Source organism: Oncorhynchus clarkii, chromosome 27 (assembly GCF_045791955.1).
Source record: "Oncorhynchus clarkii lewisi isolate Uvic-CL-2024 chromosome 27, UVic_Ocla_1.0, whole genome shotgun sequence".
Classification (NCBI taxonomy): domain Eukaryota; kingdom Metazoa; phylum Chordata; class Actinopteri; order Salmoniformes; family Salmonidae; genus Oncorhynchus; species Oncorhynchus clarkii.
Window position 1 is genome coordinate 28,407,023 of NC_092173.1, and position 24,757 is coordinate 28,431,779.

Below are 24,757 nucleotides of genomic sequence, written 5' to 3' on the forward strand. Positions count from 1 at the left end.
TGGCGTGGTTGATATGAGATGGCGTGGGTGGGGTGTTTGATATGAGATGGCGTGTTTGATATGAGATGGCGTGGGTGGGGTGTTTGATATGAGATGGTGTGTTTGATATGAGATGGTGTGGGTGGGGTGTTTGATATGAGATGGCGTGGGTGGGGTGTTTGATATGAGATGGCGTGGGTGGAGTGTTTGATATGAGATGGCGTGGGTGGGGTGTTTGATATGAGATGGCGTGGGTGGGGTGTTTGATATGAGATGGCGTGTTTGATATGAGATGGCGTGGGTGGTGTCTTTGATATGAGATGGCGTGGTTGATATGAGATGGCGTGGGTGGGGTCTTTGATATGAGATGGCGTGGGTGGGGTGTTTGATATGAGATGGCGTGGGTGGCGTGTTTGATATGAGATGGCGTGGTGGCGTGTTTGATATGAGATGGCGTGGGTGGCGGGTTTAATATGAGATGGCATGGGTGGTGTGTTTGATATGAGATGGCATGGGTGGCGTGTTTGATATGAGATGGCTTGGGTGGTGTGTTTGATATGAGATGGCGTGGGTGGTGTGTTTGATATGAGATGGCGTGGGTGGTGTGTTTGATATGAGATGGCATGGGTGGTGTGTTTGATATGGGTGGTGTGTTTGATATGAGATGGCATGGGTGGTGTGTTTGATATGAGATGGCATGGGTGGTGTGTTTGATATGAGATGGCGTGGGTGGTGTGTTTGATATGAGATGGCGTGGGTGGTGTGTTTGATATGAGATGGCGTGGGTGGGGTGTTTGATATGAGATGGCGTTGGGGGTGTTTGATATGAGATGGCGTGGGTGGTGTGTTTGATATGAGATGGCGTGGGTGGTGTGTTTGATATGAGATGGCGTGGGTGGTGTGTTTGATATGAGATGGCGTGGGTGGTGTGTTTGATATGAGATGGCGTGGGTGGCGTGTTTGATTTGAGATGGCATGGGTGGTGTGTTTGATATGAGATGGCGTGGGTGGTGTGTTTGATATGAGATGGCGTGGGTGGGGTGTTTGATATGAGATGGCGTTGGGGGTGTTTGATATGAGATGGCGTGGGTGGTGTGTTTGATATGAGATGGCGTGGGTGGTGTGTTTGATGAGATGGCGTGGGTGGTGTGTTTGATATGAGATGGCGTGGGTGGTGTGTTTGATATGAGATGGCGTGGGTGGTGTGTTTGATATGAGATGGCGTGGGTGGTGTGTTTGATATGAGATGGCGTGGGTGGTGTGTTTGATATGAGATGGCGTGGGTGGGGTGTTTGATATGAGATGGCGTGGGTGGTGTGTTTGATATGAGATGGCGTGGGTGGGGTGTTTGATATGAGATGGCGTGGTTGATATGAGATGGAGTGGGTGGTGTGTTTGAAAAGGATTGAGTGGGTGGTTCATATGAACGGACCTCCTTAAAGGCATCCAGGAGGTCTCCAACAGCCTCCTTCTTGTTCAGATCCTTCATCTTCCTCTTTTTTTTTGGCACAGAAACAGCAGCTACAAGCAGAACACCACCAACACAGTCAGAATAAACCTCTATGGACTGACACTCAATCCCAATCCCTAGTCCAACCCTAGCACCCAAACTCCACCTAGAAATCAAGGTGGAGCGGTTACCACATTGCCACCTATCCAACTTTTTATTTTTATGGCTTTCTGTTGGAGCTGTGATCACTCCAAGTACCCACTGTTCTGGGTCCTCAGCGTAGGCATAACCCGGTAACTCTCTGCCCCTCACGACACAGGCTCGACACACACAGTCGGACTGCAACACCTCAAGGGGCAGATCCTGTTTAATCTTCACCAAGTGCCAAGCAGTAGGGTTAGGAATTAAAATAGAGAAAGACAACGTGGTTGAATGAGATAGACAGACAGATGGCTCCAGTTAGAGAAAAAGACAGACAGAAGGAGACTGTTTCAAAGAAGTAGAGAGAGAAAAAGCAAGTCAGACTGATACTGACCTTGCATAGAACTCTCCCCGGCTGGGGTGGTGCTCTGTGGTGGTGGAGAGTCCATCTCATCTTCTACACGGGGAGCAGTTACAACTGTAGTAGTAGCAGTCTCAGCTAGGACAGGCGGTGCCTGGGCAATGGGGGCGGGCGGTGCCTGGGCAATGGGGGCGGGCGGTGCCTGGGCAATGGGGGCGGGCGGTGCCTGGGCAATGGGGGCGGGCGTCGCCTGGGCAATGGGGGCGGGCGTCGCCTGGGAAATGGGGGCGGGCGTCGCCTGGGCAACGGGGGCGGGCGTCGCCTGGGCAACGGGGGCGGGCGTCGCCTGGGCAACGGGGGCGGGCGTCGCCTGGGCAACGGGGGCGGGCGTCGCCTTGACAATGGGGGCGGGCGTTGCTGTGACTGCAACAGGCATCAGTTTAGGCATGGGTGCCTCGCTCTGTAACTGAGGCACCTCAGGCTCAGCAATGGGGCTGACGTCACACTCCGACGACTCCGCAGACATCTTCTCAGGGTCCTGGGGGCTGGGGAGCGGCAGGCCATTGGGCAGCCTGAGCTCCTCTGGCTGGGCGATAGGAGACTCCGGGGGGGGTTCTGCTGCCTGGGGGGTGGGCATGTTGATGGACAAGGCTGCTGGCTCCTCCTCCTTGGCTGGGGGTGGCTGGGTGGCAGAGATACCATTAGTGCTGCTGCTAGGGGTGATCACTGGAGCAAGGGAAGACTCAGGTTTGGATGATGTAGTCACCTCCTGCCTAGCCTCCGCCACCTCCTCTTTAATCTTCACTTCCTCCCGCTCCTCCTTGGCAGCTGAGGGATGCTCCTCAGCTGCAGGAGTGGGGCGGGGTTCAGGCAGGGGTGCAGGGTAAGCGGGCACTTCAGGGGCAGATGGGGCTGGAGCAGCGGCTGGAGCGTCCATCATGTCTGCAATGGGACTAGTTGAGGGTTGGGGGGTAGTAGGGACAGTAGTGTGGTGGGTGGTAGTTACCGACGGGGGTGTGGGTAGGTCCTGGGATAAGGAAGGGGATTTACTGTTTGTGTCTGGGAGTTTGACCTCTGTTGGGGCAGGGTAAGTCTTGACCAGTTCAGGGGTTTTAGACAGGGCTGGGGGGCCAGTTATGAGAGTGGCTGCAGGATTCCCTCGGTCATCTGAGGAGGAAAGGAGATGTCACGAGGAAAAACCACTGGTTAAATTCACCTTAGAAAGGTAATGGTTAACAGACTCAAGTGGCCCATAGCATCATACTAATGTTCAAATTGACCCTCATGTCTGTTGATCTTATTTTTAAAATTACCCACTTATTATCAATTCAACATTAAATGGTAAAAATACACAGGTCCTTTCCAAAGGAGCATTTTGTCTATGTGATTCAGTCAAATTCACAAAAATTTACTTCTATGTACTGAAGGTGAACCAATGAGCAACGGCCAGCTACGGCCTTCAAGATGACCTGACCCCTCGGCCAACTCACCTGGTCTGACCACGACAGGTGTCACGTTCTCCCCGTCGGCCTGGCCAACGGCTGGGCCCTCTGATCCAGATATAGACGACTAAGGGACCGAATACAACACACAGACATTAGGTAACTGGAGTGGACACAACCATATGACAGCCTTATGAAAACTTTGTGACAGGTTAGATGCAATGCCCAATATGTAAACAAAATGTCTGCACATCCAATAACAGGATGGTATGGTAGATAAAGGTGTGTAAAGGGATGATGGTTGGTGACGAGGGTACGGTAGCTCACCTCTGAAGAGTCGTCGCTCACCTGTGGGGGTGTGGGGGTGGTGCCACTGCGGGTGCCCCCTGACATAATCTCCTCAGTGATGTCTCTACCACCCTGGTTAGGGTCTCGTATTATGATCTATAGAGAGGCCACAAGACAACAGGGAGGGACACAAGAAGAAACATTTAGAGAATGCAGGAGCGCCTTCGAGAAAAACGTGTTACTCGCTCTTGTTTCATTCCCTTTCTAAAGGAGGAAGAGCAAAAAAGAGAACGAACGAGAGTAAAGGAGAGAGGGAGGGTGAGGAGAAAAGCTGTCACAACTTAACTGCTTCCTATGATGCTAGGCCCTGTTTCCAACTCTGCCAAGTCTGTGTTGCACTGTAGGGCTGTGGCCTAGCAGCGTCTTCTCAATCAGCAGAGCTACATTTCTCACACTCACACAAGAAACACCAGCCCCACAAAGCTATGCAGCCTGACAAACACAGACTTGTAGACAGATTGCTGCCTTGTTTTAGCTAATTCTTCCCCAACAAAATATGACTACGGACATACTCAACTTTAGTCAAATAAATTCCAGTGCAAGCCAGACATTATTTTTGCTCTCTCCATACGAACTCAAACTATACCTAGAAAATCAGCCAGATTTGCTGTTATTGAAAAGCACAGTACAATACACCTTCAAACTTCTGAAAAACGGATTACTCACTTACAAGGTGTGCCCTTACACAGAGCCACATGTTTTCTATCACAAACTCTCCTCGCTCTCTTTCTGTCTGTCACACACACTAAGAGTTGTCAGCAACAGGCTTGAGCCAGCACATTCCCCCGCTGGTAGAGTGGTTTACCTGACGCGGACAGGCTCCAGAGCCCTTAGCAGGCCTCTCTCATCCTGGTGCCGGAGTTGAGCTGTCGGCCTGCAGGCCTCTCCCAGCAAGTAGGCTGCTTTTGCAACCGTGGTTGGGAAAACGCACTTAGCCTACTCCCTCAACTCGCAGAGCCAGCAGGGCAGAGCCTCGTTCCCAGCTCTCACACACGTAGAGGGAGAGACAAAAGACAAAAAGAGAGCGAGCGAGAGAGAAGCCAGAGTGACTGGCCTTGTGGAGCTGCAGCACTGGAATGCAAGCGCCCCCGCCCACTGAGCACCGAACCACACAGTCAAAAGGGGCCAAATAGAGGGGGAAAGAGGGAGGAGTAAGTCCAGAAAAAAAGAAGAAAAAAACTATTCAAAACTTTAACAAATGAGCTCCGGCTACTTTATTTATCTCTCTCTCTCAGCTGCTCTTCTGTCATTCTGTACTCAGGCACTACAAAACATTTCAGCCTCTTCCTGGGGGAGAGAGGGGGTATGCAACAGAAGCAGCAGCAGAGAGGGAGCGAGAGAGAAGGGGAGGAGATAGGTCAGCCATTGTGCTTCTGGCTCAGAGGGGGAGGAGCCCAGCAGCCACGTGGAGCTGAGCTATGTGCTGACTTGTCCTTAAACCCCCCTTGGTCTACCCAGAGACCAGAGAGAGAGATTCATAAAGTGAGCAGTGGAGAGAAGAAAAAAACAGGCCAATGCACTGCTTGAAAGCAGTGTGGTAAAATGGAAAATATTTAGAAAATTACCTCACAGTTACAAGACAGCTACGACTAAACAGCCTGCTTAGCTTTGCTGAAAAACAACAGCTTTACACTTCATACTCGTTTGCCAGCATGCTGGCAGACATTATTGAAATCATATAGAAAGACAACGTGACGCTCAGACACAGACAGTCTGAATCACGACGGACTCGCTGTGTGCTGCTGCAGCACTTCCTCCCCTGTCTACCATCCTCCTATTAATTAATTACATTTCACCTTTATTTAACCAGGTAGGCCAGTTGAGAACAAGTTCTCCTTTACAACTGCGACCTGGCCAAGATAAAGCAAAGCAGTGTGACAAAAACAACAGTTACACAAACAAACGTACAGTCAACAACACAACAGAAAAATCTATGTACAGTGTGTGCAAATGTAGAAGAGTAGGGAGGTAAGGCAATAAAAAGGCCATAGAGGCGAAATAGCATTAACACTGGAGTGATCGATGTGCAGATGATGATGTGCAGGTAGAAATACTGGGGTGCAAAAGAGCAAGAGGGTAAGAAATAATATGGGGATGAAGTAGTTGGGTGTGACATTTACAGATTGTCTGTGTACAGGTACAGTGATTGGTAAGCTGCTCTGACAGCTGATGCTTAAAGTTAGTGAGGGATATAAGACTCCAGCTTCAGTGATTTTTGCAATTCGCTCCAGTTTACCTAGCAAAGACTTATAGATGACGCGGAGCCAGTGGGATTGGCGACAAATATGTAGTGAGGGCCAGCCAACGAGAGCATACAGGTCGCAGTGGTGGGTAGTATATGGGGCTTTGGTGACAAAACGGATGGCACTGCGATAGACTGCATCCAATTTGCTGAGTAGAGTGTTTGAGGCTATTTTGTAAATGACAACGCCGAAGTCAAGGACCGGTGGATAGTCAGTTTATGTTTGGCAGCATTAGTGAAGGAGGCTTTGTTGTGAAATAGGAAGCCGATTCTAGATTTAATTTTGGATTTTACAGTTCACTGTCTAACCAGACACCTAGGTATTTATAGTTGTCCACATATTCAGTCAGAACCGTCCAGAGTAGTGATGCTAGTCAGGCGGGAGGGTGCGGGCAGCAATCGGTTCAAGAGCATGCACTTAGTTTTACTAGCATTTAAAAGCAGTTGGAGGCCACAGAAGGAGTGTTGTATGGCGTTGAAGCTCATTTGGAGGTTTGTTAGCACAGTGTCCAAAGGGCCAGATGTTCCAAATACACCAAGACAGTCGTGAAGAGGGCACGACAAAGCCTATTCCTCCTCAGGAAACTAAAAAGATTTGGCATGGGACCTGAGATCCTGAAAAGTTTCTACAGCTGCAACAACGAGAGCAGTGGTTGCATCACCGCCTGGTACGGCAATTGCTCAGCCTCCGACCGCAAGGCACTACAGAGGGTAGTGCGTACGGCCCAGTACATCACTGGGGTTAAGCTGCCTGCCATCCAGGACCTCTACACCTTCGGTGTCAGAGGAGGGCCCTAAAAATTGTCAAAGACCCCAGTCATTGACTGTTCACTCTACTACCGCATGGCAAGCGGTACCGGAGTGCCAAGTCTAGGACAAAAAGGCTTCTCAACAGTTTTTACCCCCAAGCCATAAGACTCCTCAACAGGTAATCAAATGGCTACCCGGACTATCTGCATTGTGTCCCGCCACCCCCTCTTTACACTACTTATACTCTCTGTTCATCATATATGCATAGTCACTTTAACCATATCTACATGTACATACTACCTCAAATCAGCCTGACTAACCGGTGCCTGTATATAGCCTCGCTACTGTATTTCACTGTCTTTTTACTGTTTTTTAAATTTATTTACTTAACTATTGCTCACCTATTAAATTTTTGCACTATTGTTAAGTAAGCATTTCACTGTAAGGTCTACACACCTGTTGTATTTGGCGCACGTGACAAATAAACTTTGATTTGATGTATACAGAATGGTGTCGTCTGCGTAGACGTGGATCAGAGAATCACCGGCAGCAAGAGCGATATCATTGATATATACAGAGAAAAGAGTCGGCCCGAGAATTGAACCCTGTGCCACCCCCATAGAAACTGCCAGAGGTCCGGACAACAGCCCCGCCGATTTGACACACTGAACTCTATCAGAGAAGTAGTTGGTGAACCAGGCGAGGCAATCATTTGAGAAGCCAAGGCTGTTGAGTCTGCTGATAAGAATGTGGTGATTGACAGAGTCGAAAGCCTTGGCCAGGTCGATGAAGACAGCTGCACAGTACTGTCTTTTATCGATTGCGGTTATGATATCGTTTAGGACCTTGAGTGTGGCTGAAGTGCACCCATGACCAGCTCGGAAACCAGATTGCATAGTGGAGAAGGTACGCGGGATTCGAAATGGTCGGTGATCTGTTAACTTGGCTTTTGAAGATTTTAGAAAGGCAGGACAGGATATAGGTCTATAACAGTTTGGGTCTAGAGTGTCTTCCCCTTTGAAGATGGGGATGACCGCGGCAGCTTTCCAATCTTTGGGGATCTCAGACAATACGAAGAGAGGTTAATAGGCTTGTAATAGGGGCTGAAAATTTTAGAAAGAGAGGGTCCAGATTGTCTAGCTCAGCTGATTTGTATGGATCCAGATTTTGCAACTCTTTCAGAACATCAGCTGTCTGGATTTGTGAGAAGGAGAAGCAGGGGGTGCTGAGATGTTGGCCGGGGTAGGGGTCGACCGATTATGATTTTTCAACGCCGATACCGATTATTGGAGGGACAAAAAAGCCTATACCGATTAATCGGCCGATTTTTATTTATTTATTTGTAATTATGACAATTACAACAATACTGAATGAACACTTATTTTAACTTAATATAATACATCAATAAAATCAATTTAGCCTCAAATAAATAAACATGTTCAATTTCAACAAACAAAGTGCAATATGTGCCATGTAAGAAAGCTAACGTTTCAGTTTCTTGCTCAGAACATGAGAACATATGAAAGCTGGTGGTTCCTTTTAACGAGTCTTCAATATTCCCAGGTAAGAAGTTTTAGGTTGTAGTTATTATAGGAATTATAGGACTATTTCCCTCTATACCATTTGTATTTCATTAACCTTTGACTATTGGATGTTCTCATAGGCACTTTAGTATTGCCAGTGTAACAGTATAGTTTCCGTCCCTCTCCTCGCTCCTCCCTGGGCTCGAACCAGGAACACAACGACAACAGCCACCCTCGAAGCAGCGTTACCCATGTAGAGCAAGGGGAACAACCACTCCAAGTCTCAGAGTGAGTGACGTTTGACACGCTATTAGCGCGCACCCCGCTAACTAGCTAGCCATTTCACTTCGGTGACACCAGCCTCATCTCGGGAGTTGATAGGCTTGAAGTCATAAACAGCGCAATGATTGACGCACAACGAAGAGCTGCTGGCAAAACACACGAAAGTGCGGTTTGAATTAATGCTTACGAGCCTGCTGGTGCCTACCACCGCTCAGTCAGATACTTGTATGCTCAGTCAGATTATATGCAACGCAGGACACACTAGATAATATCTAGTAATATCATCAGCCATGTGTAGTTAACTAGTGATTATGATTGATTGTTTTTTATAAGATAAGGTTAATGCTATCTAGCAACTTACCTTGGCTTACTGCATTGGTGTAACAGGCAGTCTCCTCGTGGAGTGCAATGAGAGGCAGGTGGTTAGAGAGTTGAACTAGTTAACTGTAAGGTTGCAAGATTGTAACCCCCGAGCAGACAAGGTAAAAATCTGTCGTTCTGCCCCTGAACGTGGCAGTTAACCCACCGTTCCTAGGCCGTCATTGAAAATAAGAATGTGTTAACTGACTTGCTTAGTTAAATAATGGTGTAAAAAAAAATATATATATATATATATTTTTTTAAATCGGCCAAATTGGTGTCCAAAAATACCCATTTTCCGATTGTTATGAAAACTTGATTTCGATTAATCGGTCGACCTCTAGTAGGGGTAGCCAGGTGGAAAGCATGGCCAGAAAATGCTTATTGAAACTATCAATTATCATAAATTTATCGGTGGTGACAGAGTTTCCTATCCTCATTGCAGTGGGCAGCTGGGAGGAGGGCTCTTATTCTCCATGGACTTCAGTGTCCCAAAAATTTGGGGAATTAGTGCTACAGGACGCAAATTTCTATTTTAAAAAGCTAGCCTTAGCTTTCCTAACTGACTGAGTATATTGGTTCCTAACTTCCCTGAAAAGTTACATATTGCGGGGGCTATTCGATGCTAATGCAGAACGCCACAGGATGTTTTTGTGCTGGTTAAGTCTGGGGTAAACCAAGGGCTATATCTGTTCTGAGTTCTACATTTTTGAATGGGGCATGCTTATTTAAGATGGAGATGAAAGCACTTTTGAAGAGCAACCAGGCATCCTCTACTGACGGGATGAGGTCAATATCCTTACAGGATACCTGGGCCAGGTCGATTAGAAAGGCCTGCTCACTGAAGTGTTTTAGGGAGCGTTTGACAGTGATGGGGGAGAGCGTTTGACTGCGGACCCATTACACACGCAGGCAATGAGGCAGTGATTGCTGAGATCCTGGTTTAAGACAGCAGAGGTGTATTTAGAGGGCAAGTTGGTCAGGATGATATCTAAGACAGCTGAATGGGGTCAATAACAAGCAGCAACAGTGAGAGACTTGTTTCTAGAAAAATGTATTTTTAAAAGTAGAAGCTCCTATTGTTTGGGCACAGACCTGGATAGTATGACAGATAGTGGGACTGGAAGCTCAGGGGGCCTCTCTTGAAGGACCATCAGCAGCGTGGGATGAGGCCGCATGGCTGGCCAAAGTCCACCCCAGCTACGACAGCATGCTCCCACTGCCAGTGATAAAGCAACCAGGCCCATCGTAACATACAGAGCACAGGTACACTGGAGACTAGGTCAGACTAGTCCAACCATACAGAGCACAGATCCATTGGCTGGAGACTAGATCAAACTAGTCCCCCGTACAGAGCACAGATACACTGGAGACTCAATATACACTGAGTGACAGAGTGACCAGGTGAAAGCTATGATCCCTTATTGATGTTACTTGTTAAAGCCACTTCAATCAGTGTAGGTGTAGTGTAGATGAAGGGGAGGAGGGGAGGAGACCGGTTAATTACGGGAGGATTTTTAAGCCTTGAGACTATCGAGACATGGATTGCTTGTGTGTGCCATTCGGATAAAAGATTTAAGTGCCTTTGAACGGGATATCGTAGTAGGTGCCAGGCACAATGGTTTGTGTGTGTCAAGAACTGCAATGCTGCTGGGGTTTTTCCACACAACAGTTTCCTGTGTATCAAGAATGGTCCACCACCCAAAGGACATGCAGCCAACTGTGGGAAGCATTGGAGTCAACAATGGGCCAGTTCCTAATGTTTTGTACACTCAGTGTATGCCTGATGCAGAGAGACAAGAGAAAATAGCTGAAAAAATGTTGGCTCACTATTTAAAAATAAGGGCAAGCTATATGATGAAAAATACCAGAGTTTTGGCACAGATACAGCCGACTAGCGCTAGCTGACGCTACCTAGCAAATGTGTAAAAAATATATATGTTATACAAATTGATACTTTGAGTCAAAGTATTGATATAATATTAGTCCAAAATAATAGTGATATGTAACTATCATTTCCCCGGTCCCCATCACTAAGACATACCTGATGAATCCAGACCAGCAGAGGCACACTAGTCCTACAGCCCTAAAGAACATGCTCCAGTCACACAGCAGTTCAGTAATACAGTTCATCGCGTAAAAACTTAGCCATTTCAAATCAAAGACAAACGTAAATCATGCGGACTAAATCCATATAGAATCCTCCCTAGACAGAATGCAACACTATCCCACAGCACAGTGTGGTTTATCACACAAGTCCTCTTGTTACCATGGCAACGTGTCATGTCACATTCACAAGAGTGTAAGCCGGCCTGACAGGAAGACACAGTAGACCAGTTTTGAAGACCAAAACTGCGCTGTGCACCTTCACAGTGGATGATGGGGGAAAGGAATCAGTGCTGGATACACCTTGCTGACAAACTATACTTTTTATTTTTATATTCACACGCTTTATTAGCACAGTCCTTATCTTCCTTTAAAACATGAGAATCACTGAAGTTTTCAAACCCTGCTCTGCATGAGGAGGAACATTGACTGACATAACATCAGACCACTAATGTTTCTTGGTGGGCGTTTCCAGTTGTGTTACTTGTCCATTCTGGGATCAGGATACCTGATTGTCTAATCTAGGAGAGGTGCTACGTGGGCTGGCCTGTAGTCCAGCAGTTAGCGTCGCTGGCCCTATGGGTTCCAATCCAACTCACTGACCTTGTGCTCCTCCTCTCTCTCTCCTGTCTTTTCTCTACTATCCTATCTGCTAAATAAAACCACAAAATGAAACAGTGGAGGTGGGGTGATGAGTTTAACTGTGTGGTGTATAACAGTAGAGGTGGGGTGATGAGTTGAACTGTGTGTGGTGTATAACAGTAGAGGTGGGGTGATGAGTTGAACTGTGTGTGGTGTATAACAGTAGAGGTGGGGTGATGAGTTTACCTGTGTGTGGTGTATAACAGTAGAGGTGGGGTGATGAGTTGAACTGTGTGTGGTGTATAACAGTAGAGGTGGGACGATGAGTTTACCTGTACCTGTTTGCGCTCCCTTTTGGGGTGGATCTGTTGCTGTGGAGGTGGTTGCTGCTGCTGGGGGGGAGGGTTCATGATGACCGGAGCAACCGGCACGGAGGACGTGTACTGCTGTTGGGCCGGGTAGTATGCCCCTGCTGTGGACAAGACAGAGAGAGAGTTGTCCCACAAACTTTAAATTAGCACGCAAGTAGTCATGAATGTCAGCACTTTTGGAAATCACCAGCAAAACGTCAAAGTTTAGTGTCAAGCATATGTGTTGTGAGAACAGCTGCAGTACTAACCACTATGAGAAGCACTTAAAAACATCCTCCGTACTAATTCACCAGCTGCGGCAGATTGTCAGAGTAATTTCACAATTAAAAAGGAAACGTCACAGTTTTTCTACTTTATATTCATCATTTCCAGCACCACTCCAACATCAACATATGAGAAAATGTCATGTTTCTTTGTTTTGTAGTTAAAAAGGAAGATAAGTGTTTCCAATGACAACATGGGTGTGCTTCGTGTGATTTTGACCAATTGTGAATAGGCATTGGAAACACTTATCTTTCGCTATGTTTTTTACTACAAAACAGAGAAAAGCACTATCTCCACATACAGTGCCGTGAAAAAGTACTTGTCCCCTTTCTAATTTTCTCTACCTTTTTATATTTATGATACTGAATGTTATCAGATCTTCAACCAAAACTTAATATTAGATAAAGGGCACGAGAGTGAACAAACAATTACCTTCTTATTTAATGTACATAGTTACGCAACACCCAATGCCCCTGAGTGAAAAAGTAATTGCCCCCTTACACCCAATAACTGGTGGTGCCACATTTAGTTGCAATGACTGCAACCAAATGCTTGCTGTAGTTGTTGATTTGTCTCTCACATTGCTGTGGAGGACTTTTGGCCCACTCTTGCATGCAGACCTGCATTAACTCAGCGATATTTGGGAGTTTAAGCATGAACTGCTCGTTTCAAGTCCTGCCACAACATCTCAATAGGGATTAGGTCTGGACTAGGCCATTCCAAAACGTATAATTTGTTGCTTTTTAGCCATTTTCATGTAGGCTTTATTGTTCGTTTTCGATCATTGTCTTGCTGCATGACCCAGGTGCACTTCAGATCACAGACGGAGCGCCTGACATTCTCCTGTAGAATTCTCTGACACAGAAAAATTCATGGTTCCTTCTACTAAAGAATGTCATCCAGGTCCTGTGGCAGCAAAGCATTCCTAAAATGTCACAGGATTGTGAAATGCAGTGTTTGGTTCTCGTCAGGTATAAATGGGACCCATGTAATCCAAAAAGTTACACTTTTAAAACATCTGTCCATAGAACATTCTTCATGATCATTCAGGTGCTTTTAGGCAAACTTGAGTCAACTTTTTGGACGACATGGGTCCCATTGTGCCTGGCGAAAACCAAACGCTGCTTTGAATACAGTGCCTTCGGAAATATTCAGATCCCTTGACTTTTTCCACATTTTGTTACGATACAGCCTTATTCTAAAATGGATTAAATAAAAACATTTACACACAATGCCCCATGATCACAAAGCAAAAACAGGTTTTTAGAAATGTTTGCTAAGTTAAAAATAAAACCAAAATAACTTATTTACATAAGTATTCAGACCCTTTGCTATTAGACATCCTGTTTCCATTGATCATCCTTGACATGTTTCTACAACTTAATTGGAGTCCACCTGTGGTAAATTAAATTGATTGGACATGATTTGGAAAGGCACACACCTGTCTATATAAAGTCCCACAGTTGGCAGTGCATGTCAGAGCAAAAACCAAGCCATGAGGTCAAAGGAATTGTCCGTAGAGCACTGAGACAGGATTGTGTCGAGACACATCTGGGGAAGGCTACCAAAAAAATTCTGCAGCATTGAAGGTCCCCAAGAACAGAGTGGCCTCCATTCTTAAATGGAGAAGTTTGGGACCACCAAGACTCTTCCTAGAGCTGTCCGCCTGGTCAAACTGAGCAATCAGTGGAGAAGGGTCTTTGTCAGGGAGGTGACCAAGAACCCGATGGTCACTCTGACAGAGCTCCAGAGTTCCTCTGTGGAGATGGGAGAACATTCCAGAAGTACAACCATCTCTGTAGCACTCAACCAATCAGGCCTTTATGGTAAAGCGGCCAGCCACTCCTCAGTAAAAGGCACGACAGCACGCTTGGAGTTTGCAAAAATGCACCTAAAGACTCTCAGACCATGAGAAACAAGATTCTCTAGTCTGATGAAACCAAGATTGAACTCTTTGGCCTGAAGCGTGACCAAGTGTCACGTCTGGAGGTAACCTGGCACCATCCATACGGTGAAGCATGGTGGTGGCAGCATCATGCTGTGGGGATGTTTTTCAGCAGCAGAGACTGGGGGACAAGTCAGGATTGAGGGAAAGATGGAATGGAGCAAAGTACAGAGAGATCCTTGATGAAAACCTGCTTCAGAGAGCTCAGGACCTCAGACTGGGACGAAGGTTCACCTTCCAACAGGACAACGGCCCTAAGCACACAGCCAAGACAACACAGAAGTGGCTTCAGGACAAGACTCTGAATGTCCTTGAGTGGCCCAACCAGTGCCCGGACTTGAACCCGAACTAACATCACTGGAGAGATCTGAAAATAGCTGTGCAGCGATGCTCCCCATCCATCCTGACAGAGGTTGAGAGGATCTGCAGAGAAGAATGGGAGAAACTCCCCAAACACAGGTGTGCCAAGTTTTTAGGACACCTGTGTTTTTAATTGTTAAAACATTTCTAAAAAACAGTTTTTGCTTTGTCATTGTGGGTATTGTGTGTAGATGGATGAGGGGGGAACAATGTAATCCATTTTAGATTAAGGCTGTAACATAAAATGTGGAAAAAGTCGAGGGGTCTGAATACTTTCCGAAGGCCCTGTAGATGTTATTTTATATTCTCAAACTAACAGCAGAGCCTATATGATGTCCTTCCATACAGGCATGACATGCTGGAGTGATGCTTCTATGCAAATGTTGTTGATCAGTAGGCTAATATACAGTGCCTTCAGAAAGTATTTACATCCTTTAACTTTTTACACATTTTGTGTTACACCCTCAATTTAAAATTGATTATATTTTACACTGGCCTAAACACAATACCCCATGTTAGTGGAAATTAGCTTTATTAAAAAAAAAAAAAAATACAAATTCATAATCCGGCCGTGATTGGGAGTCCCATATGGCGGCGCACAATTGGCCCAGCATCGTCCGGTTTTGGCCATCATTGTAAATAAGAATTTGTTCTTAACTGACTTGCCTAGTTAAATAAAGGTTTTTATATATATATATATATATTTTTTTTTAGTATTCAACCCCTTTGTTATGGCAAGCCTAAATATGTTCAGAGGTAAACGTTTGCTTAACAAGTCACATAATAAAGTTGCATGGACTCACTCCCGTTTGCAATAGTGCTTAACATGATTTTTGAATGACTACCTCATCTCTGTACCCCACACAGAGATAATTGTACGGGCCCTCAGTCGAGCAGTACATTTCAAACACAGATTCAACCACAAAGGACGACACATATTAGTAGACGGATCAAAAAGCATGTTGATCACACATTGGATGGTGTATCAATACACCCAGTCACTACAAAGATGCTGGCGTCCTTCCTACCTCAGTAGCAGGAGAGGAAGGAAACCGCTTAGGGATTTCACCAGGAGTTTAATAGCTGTGATAGAAAACTGAGGATGGATCAACATTGTAGTTACTCCACAATACTATCTTAATTGACAAAAAAGTGAAAAGGAATGCCTCTAGAGAAAAAAATATTCCAAAAACATGCATCCTGTTTGCAACAAGGTTAATACTGTAAAAAATGTGGCAAAGAAATTAACTTTTTGTCCTGAACAAAGTGTTATCTTTGGGGCAAATCCAATACAACACATTACTTGAGAACCACTCTCCATATTTTCAAGCATGGCTGCATCATGTTATGGGTATGCTTGTAATCAGGAGTTTTTCAGGATAAAAAGGGAACAGAATGGAAGCAAAGCAAGGCAAAATTCTAGAGGAAAACCTTTTTCAGTCTGCTTTCCACCAGACACTGGGAGATGAATTCACCTTTCAGCGGGACAATAACCTAAAACACAAGGACAAATCTACACTGGAGAAGACAGTGAATGTTCCCGGGTGGCTGAGTTACACTTCTGACTTAAATATATGGCAAGACCTAAAAATGGTTGTCTTGCAACGATCAACAACCAAATTGACAGAGCTTGAAGAATTTTCTAAAATAATGACCAAATGTTGCACAATCCAGGTGTGGAAAGCTCTTACAAACTTATCCAGAAAGACTCACAGCTGTAATCGCTGCCAAAGGTGCTTCTACAAAGTATTGACGAATACTTACGTAAATTAGATATTTCAGTCTTTGTCATTATTCTGTGTAGATGGGTGAGAAAAATCTATTTTGAATTCAGGCTGTAACAACAAAATATGGAATAAGTCAAGGGGTATGAATACTTTCTGAAGGCACCGTAAGTCCCAAATGGAAGGAAAACAGATTGTCATCTGTAGCACCATAGACTCCACTGATCAGCCAAAACAATATCTCAATGCATGCACACACTTGAATATGCATTCACCTGCATCTGGAGTAGACCTATGACACCTTCAGTTAGCCAGTTTATCAAGAGATTTGCCATTCAAATACAATTATTACCATTATGTTATGTAGTTAGATTGGTAAAAACTAAGTCAAATGTGTTGTTTGATTTAAAAATGCATACATGTCTGTCTATGGAAAATTGTGTCATCCCAGAAAAATCAGACTAGGTTACTTCAGGAATCAGGGCTAACTGTTTCCTCTGTTATAATGATATTTATATTTACTATGGATCCACATTAGCTGCTGCCTACTCGTCCTGGTGTCCAGCAAAATTAAGGCAGTTTATACATTTTTAAAAAACATTACATTCGCAGATTTCACAACACACTGTGTGCCCTCAGGCCCCTACTCCACCACTACCTCATATCTAAAGTACAAAATCCATGTGTAAGTGTGTGTATAGCGCCTGTTATCGTGTGTGTATGCATGTGTCTGTGCCTATGTTTGTGTTGCTTCAGTCCCCACTGTTCCATAAGGTGTATTGTTACCTGTTTTTTTTAAATCTGATTTTACTGCTTGCATCAGTTACTTGATGTGGAATAGAGTTCCATGTAGTCATGGCTCTATGTAGTACTGTGCGCCTCCCATAGTCCATTCTGGGCTTGGGGACTGTGAAGAGACCTCTTGTGGGGTATGCATGGGTGACCAATGTGTGTGCCAGTAGTTCAGACAGACAGCTCGGTGCATTGAACATGTCAATACTTTTCATAAATATAAGTAGTGATGAAGTCAATCTCTCCTCCACTTTGAGTCAGGAGAGATTGACATGCATATTATTAATATTAGCTCTCTGTGCACATCCAAAGGCCAGCCGTGCCTCCCTGTTCTGAGCCAATTGCAATTTTCCTGAGTTCCTTTTTGGGGTTTACTCCAAGCAGTTTAGTCACCTCAACTTGCTCAATTTCCACATAATTTATTATTATTCCTTACCACCCACTGAAACTAACTGCAGCTTTTTGTTAAGTGTTGCAGTCATTTCAGTCGCTGTAGTAGCTGACATGTATAGTGTTGAGTCATCCGCACACATAGACACACTGGCTTTACCCAAAGCCAGTGGCATGTCGTTAGTAAAGATTAATTTTTCAATGGCAGCTGCCCTGGGGAATTCCTGATTCTACCTGGATTATGTTGGAGGCTTCCATTAAAGAACACCCTCTGTCTTCTGTTAGACCGGTAACGCTTTATCCTCAATATAGCAGGGGATGGAAAGAGATACAACTTTTTTCCAGCACCAGACTATGATCGATAATGTCAAAAGCCGCACTAAAGTCTAACAAAACAGTCCACAGACAAATCTTAGGCCCTAGGCATCTAGGGTAGATTTGAGAGGAATGTATTGGCATCAAGAATTACAGCTAAAATGCTACCAAGCCTATCAGAGAGCAATGTTTAGCCATCCAATCCCTTCAGATCTACAGTGGGGGGAACAAGTTTTTGATAACCTGCAAAATTGGCAGTGTTTCCTACTTACAAAGCATGTAGAGGTCTGTAATTTTTATCATAGGTACACTTCAACTGCGAAAGACAGAATCTAAAACAAAAATCCAGAAAAACACATTGTATGATTTTTAAGTCATTAATTTGCATTTTATTGCATGACATAAGTAATTGATACATCAGAAAAGCAGAACTTAATATTTGGTACAGAAACCTTTGTTTGCAATTACAGAGATCATACGTTTCCTGTAGTTCTTGACCAGGTTTGCACACACTGCAGCAGGGATTTTGGCCCACTCCTCCATACAGACCTTCTCCAGATCCTTCAGGTTTCGGGGCTGTTGCTGGGCAATACGGACTTTCAGCTCCCTCCAAAGATTTTCTATTGGGTTCAGGTCTGGAGACTGGCTAGGCCACTCCAGGACCTTGAGATGCTACTTACGGAGCAACTCCTTAGTTGCCCTGGCTCTGTGTTTCAGGTCGTTGTCATGCTGGAAGACCCAGCCATGACCCATCTTCAATGCTCTTACTGAGGGAAGGAGGTTGTTGGCCAAGATCTTGCGATACATGGCCCCATCCATCCTCCCCTCAATATGGTGCAGTCGTCCTGTCCACTTTGCAGAAAAGCATCCCAAAAGAATGATGTTTCCACCTCCATGCTTCACGTTTGGGATGGTGTTCTTGGGGTTGTACTCATCCTTCTTCTTCCTCCAAACACGGCGATTGGAGTTTAGACCAAAAAAAGCTATATTTTTGTCTCATCAGACCACATGACCTTCTCCCATTCCTCCTCTGGATCATCCAGATGGTCATTGGCAAACTTCAGACGGGCCTGGATATGCGCTGGCTTGAGCAGGGGGACCTTGCGTGCGCTGCATGATTTTAATCCATGACGGCGTAGTGTGTTACTAATGGTTTTCTTTGAGACTGTGGTCCCAGCTCTCTTCAGGTCATTGACCAGGTCCTGCCGTGTAGTTCTGGGCTGTTCCCTCCTCATGATCATTGATGCCCTACGAGGTGAGATCTTGCATGGAGCCCCAGACCGAGGGTGATTGACCGTCATCTTGAACTAATTCCATTTTCTAATAATTGCGCCAACAGTTGTTGCCTTCTCACCAAGCTGTTTGCCTATTGTCCTGTAGCCCATCCCAGCCTTGTGCAGGTCTACAATTTTATCCCTGATGTCCTTACACAGCTCTCTGGTCTTGGCCATTGTGGAGAGGTTGGAGTCTGTTTGATTGAGTGTGTGGACAGGTGTCTTTTATACAGGTAACGAGTTCAAACAGGTGCAGTTAATACAGGTAATGAGTGACAGGAGGGCTTCTTAAAGAAAAACTAACAGGTATGTGAGAGCCGGAATTCTTACTGGTTGTTAGGTGATCAAATACTTATGTCATGCAATAAAATGCAAATTAATTTCTTAAAAATCATACAAATGTGATTTTCTGGATTTTTGTTTTAGATTCCATCTCTCACAGTTGAAGTGTACCTATGATAAAAATTACAGACCTCTGCATGCTTTGTAAGTAGGAAAACCTGCAAAATCGGCAGTGTATCAAATACTTGTTCTCCCCACTGTATATTTTAAGTGCCTAGGGAGTATGGGCTAGGGGTTGTTCCTGGACCAGAAGCAATTACGTTAGGCCATAGGACCATGACAGCACTCCCTCGAGTTGCCTGCCCACTATCGACCCATGCCCCACCCCAGTCTTTTCCACATTCACACAGAGATCCCAAATTCCAACACTCCATCTTCAGAAATACATGACTCCATAATTCATTAGTCTCACCTGGTCTTTCCAGACCTGAACTTCCAAGGCCGTCAGCGACAGTATGAACCAGTCTCCTCCTACTCACACATATCCCCCTCTTCTCTCAGAACAAAAACTCGCGGAAGTGGCCTCTGAATAGCACACATTTCAGTCTAACTCACATTATTGAGTCTGCATTGTTGACCAAGAAGAGCACTGACTAAATTTAGTCAAAACCCACACCGAGAGGGGAGGGAGAGGGGAAACATGCACAAAAAGAGAAAGCAAAGGGAACAGGACTTTCTTGGAGAGTTCCCCTCCCAGTAAATAAGAGCTTGAAATATGAGTCATGACGAGAGGGAGGGAATGGGGAGCAGGGGGGGTGGAGAGAGAGTGGGCTTAAAGGAGACGGTGTAACCAGACCGCATCACATAGTTACCCTCAGCCTGCTGGGAGCTCATCCTAGAGGCACAGTTCCCCAATCTCAACGGCATCCTGAGAGTGTGAGAGAGAGGAGAACACAAGGGGGAGAAGAGGGTATCGTCTCTGAAGTCCTCCTCCTCTCCTGTCTACAGCCGAGTTATCCCCTCAACTGCTTAAGTCTTTTTACTACTCTCCTCCGTCATTTGACCTCTCTCCGTTTCACCCCCCTCTCGCTCCGTCTCTCCTTCCATATTTCTCTCTCAACAAGTAGCCCAAGTCTCCCCGGGTCAGCAGTGTGGAGATGCAGAGAAGAGAGCTGTACACCATGAGAGAGAGAGGAGAGAGACACACCTCTTTTTTAAAAATTTTATGGAAGTGATCTGGGCTTCCAGCTAGGTCAGGGCCCAGGACGTAGGTGGGGTGGGGGGTTAGTAAAGCACTCAACTGTGGGCTAAAAATAACCCCCTCCCACCCGTATCTCATCACCACAAAGCCTGAGAGGGTAGGAGGAAACTGTTTTTCACCTGGCCATGAGCCGTGATCATGTTGCCAGTACCACCTAATGGATCGGAGGTATATGGCATGTATTCTATGGCTCTACAGAATGTGCTGCTTATGCCAGTTTTCCACTGCGGTGCTCAGTTGATTGCTACTCCTGTCACGACTACAGCTCTGCTGTGGAAAAACTTGGCAGACCCAAACCATGCCTTCCACCTCCAGGAGGCTGTATTGACGACACAGAGTAAACCTACTAGTTCACCAACAGAGGGCACAAACAAACACTTTATTCACACTGAAATATGCAAGCAGAAGCCAACTGTATTTCCCCCCAATTTTCTCACAAATTAAGTATGGTTAAATTAAAAAAAGAAAACATGTTGCTGTCTCATCAGGGCTCTAGTGTGTGTGTGTGTTGCTGAAACCAAGTTCTCGTCTCCTTGTCACATGACCAGTGAAGAGGGTTGTGTGTCAGACTGACCTCAGGACATGTGACTTCTGGAATAAAGAGTGACACACAAACCATGACAACCTTACGACGAGTCTGATAAAGATGCAACAACCATACGACATCCTAAAAAATGAACAGACCATGCACACATTTTATAGGGTGATGATCATACCTAAAGCAGAGTGAAGCAAGTCTCAATAGCCCCACTGCAGATTTACAACTTGGGCTGTGGTCTTTACTAGAGGTCGACCGATTTTTCAACACCGATACCGATGATTGGAGAACCAAAAAAGCCGATAACGATTAATCGGACGATTTTTATTTATTTATTTGTAATAATGACAATTACAAAAATACTGAATATACACTTATTTTAACTTAATATATATAATACATCAATAAAATCAATTTAGCCTCAAATAAATAAACATGTTCAATTTGGTTTAAATAATGTAAAAACAAAGTGTTGGAGAAGAAAGTAAAAGTGCAATATGTGCCATGTAAGAAAGCTAAAGTTTCAGTTTCTTGCTCAGAACATGAGAACATATGAAAGCTGGTGGTTCCTTTTAACATGAGTCTTCAATATTCCCAGGTAAGAAGTTTTAGGTTGTAGTTATTATAGGAATTATAGGACTATTTCCCTCTATACCATTTGTATTTCATTAACCTTTGACTATTGGATGTTCTTATAGGCACTTTAGTACTGCCAGTGGAACAGTATAGCTTCCGTCCCTCTCCTCGCTCCTCCCTGGGCTCGAACCAGCAACACAACGACAACAGCCACCATCGAAGCAGCATTACCCATGCATAGCAAGGGGAACAACTACTAGAAGGCTCAGAGTGAGTGACGTTTGAAACGCTATTAGCGCGCGCTAACTAGCTAGCCATTTCACTTCGGTTACACCAGCCTCATCTCGGGAGTTGATAGGCTTGAAGTCATAAACAGCGCAATGCTTGACGCACAACGAAGAGCTGCTGGCAAAACGCACAAAAGTGCTGTTTGAATGAATGTTTACACGTCTGCTTCTGCCTACCACCGCTCAGTCAGATACTTGTATGCTTGTAGGCTCAGTCAGATTATATGCAACGCAGGACACACTAGATCATATCTAGTAATATCATCAACCATGTGTAGTTAACTAGTGATTATGATTGATTGTTTTTTATAAGATAAGTTTAATGCTAGCTAGCAACTTGCCTTGGCTTACTGCATTCGCGTAACAGGCAGTCTCCTTGTGGAGTGCAACGAGAGAGTGGCAGGTCGTTATCGCGTTGGACTAGCGATTTTCTGGATTTTTTCTCTCTCATTTTGTCTGTATGTTTGTCAACATAAATCCACCGGTCCTATTTATGATATCATTTACAAAAATACATTTAAAAAAAAGGGTTTATCACGAATTAGTATATTTGAGTTTAACCACAATATCTGTTGTATTATTTGTTGTCTTTTCAGGTGGATTAAACTGAAATTGCAATCAACTTTCTAAGACTTGTTTTAAAAAATAACGATATTTTGGAGATGATTTGGTTTTCAAATAACCGAAAGTGAGCAGTTGTAACCTGAATACGTCCATGGGTGAGAAATTCTTACTAATTTACAAGAGAACCATTTCGGAATTAAGTATAACTTTTGTATGCCTGATGCCTTTAGTGAGGGGTCTAACGCTTTTAGTATATAATGCCCTCCGAATTAATATTTGTTATATAAATAGGCCCATTTAATTTTGTCTGGCTTGCCATTACAAATAAAATGTAATATTTTTTGTTCATATAATTTAAAAAGCAGGTCACTAGGTCTAGGCAAAACCATAAGCAAACAGGTTAACTGTGATATGACTAAAGAGTTAATCAGGGTGATTTTTCCACAAATAGACAGGTATTTTCCCTTCCATGGTAGCAAGATATTATCTATTTTTGCTAACTTTCTATAAACATTTATTGGGGTGAGATCATGTCTTTCTTTCAGGGTATATTTACTAAGTACGTCCACATCCCCGTCAGATAATTTTATTTGGTAAACTACACGGTAATTGAAAAGTATAATTTTTTTGTGATCCAATACATAATATAGTAAGTACACTTATCATAATTTGGTTTTAATCCAAAGAGGTTTTAAAAAGTATCTAGATCCTCTACGAGGCTGTGCAGGGATTCTAATTGTGGTTTTAAAAGAAAACATGAATCATCAGCGTTTCTAATCCCTTAATATTATTGTTGGATTAAATTTTAACAGCTAACATTTCGATGGCAATAATAAATAGATATGGCGATAGTGGACAACCTTGTTTTACTCCTCTTTATAGTTTTAAACTGTCTGAGATTTAGCGATTATTTACTATTTTACACCTAGGGTTACTATACATAACTTTAACCATTTTAATAAGAGATTCTCAAACTGAAATATTCTAGGCATTTATATATAAACTCCATTCGTACTTTTTTAAAAGCCTTTTCAAAATCAGCTATGAAAATCAGGCCTGATTTCCCCGATATTTCATAGTATTGTTTCCAGTACATGTCTTATATTATCTCCAATGTATCGTCCATGTAAAAAACCTGTCTGATTAGGTTGAATAATATCTGACAATACCTTTTTAATTCTATGCGCCAAGCATTTAGCTAGAATCTTTGCATCACAACATTGAAGTGTAAGAGGCATCCATTTTTTCCAATGGACTGGATCTTTATTTACACACACACACCACTTGGATCCTGTTCCAGTAATAATGAAATCAGACCTTGTTGCATGTCCGATAATCTACAGTTAAGATAGGAGTGGTAATAATGCTAATAATGGTCCTCGGAGTGTATCAAATAAAGTTTGGTATACTTCCACTGGTTTGCCATTTAATTGCATCAAGTAGTTCCTCCTCTGTAATTTGGCCTTCACATGAGTCTTTCTGTACAGATGTTAATTTTACATTATTAACAGGAAAAAAATCCATACAATTAGCTTCGGTTAGTGGTGAGGGAGGAGATTGAAACGAAAACATATTCTTAAAGCATTTTACTTCCTCTTTCAAAATATTGTTTGGTGAATCATCCAGGACCTATATACTAGGACCTATATACTGCCATCCAGGACCTATATACTAGGCGGTGTCAGAAGAAGGCCTAAAAATTGTCAAAAACTCCAGCCACCCTAGTTAGAGACTGTTCTCTCTGCTACCGCACGGCAAGCGGTACCGGAGAACCAAGTCTAGGTTCAAAAGGCTTCTTAACCTTTTTGGGATAGGGGGCAGCATTTTCACTTTTGGATGAATAGCGTGCCCAGAGTGAACTGCCTCCTACTCTGTCCCAGATGCTAATATATGCATAGTATTTGTAGTATTGGATAGAAAACACTGACTATTCTAAAACGGTTTGAATGATGTCTGTGAGTATAACAGAACTCATATGGCAGGCGAAAACCTGAGAAAAATCCAACCAGGAAGTGGGACATCTGAAGTTTGTAGTTTTTCAAAGCTTGGCCTACCGAGTACACATTGAGATATGGATGAGGTTGCCCTTCGTGGGCTTCCACTAGATGTCAACTGTCTTTTGAAACTTGAATGAGGAATCTACAATAAAGGAGGGGCTCATAAGAGCTCTTTGAGTCAGTGGTCTGGCAGAGAGCCTTGGTCTCATGACGCGAGCTCCCGACAGAGTTACCTCTCGTTCCAGTGCCTT

The 24,757-nt window shown here is 44.2% G+C and overlaps 1 protein-coding gene and 1 non-coding gene across 14 annotated transcripts in view; both read right to left on the reverse strand.

Moving 5' to 3' along the window:
• The window catches only part of LOC139386420 (eukaryotic translation initiation factor 4 gamma 1-like), a 70,760-nt gene that overhangs the window by 19,917 nt on the left and 26,086 nt on the right, over positions 1-24,757 (reverse strand). For 5 of the 13 annotated variants that reach the window (XM_071132010.1, XM_071132009.1, XM_071132004.1 and 2 more), the window contains 5 exons: positions 11,899-12,038; positions 3,701-3,817; positions 3,422-3,500; positions 1,965-3,098; positions 1,412-1,500 (listed from right to left, as the gene is read on the reverse strand). In XM_071132010.1, the coding sequence (XP_070988111.1) occupies positions 1,412-1,500; positions 1,965-3,098; positions 3,422-3,500; positions 3,701-3,817; positions 11,899-12,038 (1,559 nt within the window). Of the gene's footprint in view, positions 1-1,411; positions 1,501-1,964; positions 3,099-3,421; positions 3,501-3,700; positions 3,818-4,526; positions 4,810-11,898; positions 12,039-19,755; positions 19,843-20,155; positions 20,212-24,757 lie in introns of those variants that run through there. The other 8 variants (XM_071132006.1, XM_071132003.1, XM_071132011.1 and 5 more) reach the window with 7 other exon arrangements.
• LOC139386454 (small nucleolar RNA SNORA17) lies at positions 1,659-1,790 on the reverse strand. The gene has a single exon (XR_011629053.1). It is a non-coding gene; the product is annotated as a small nucleolar RNA SNORA17 (small nucleolar RNA).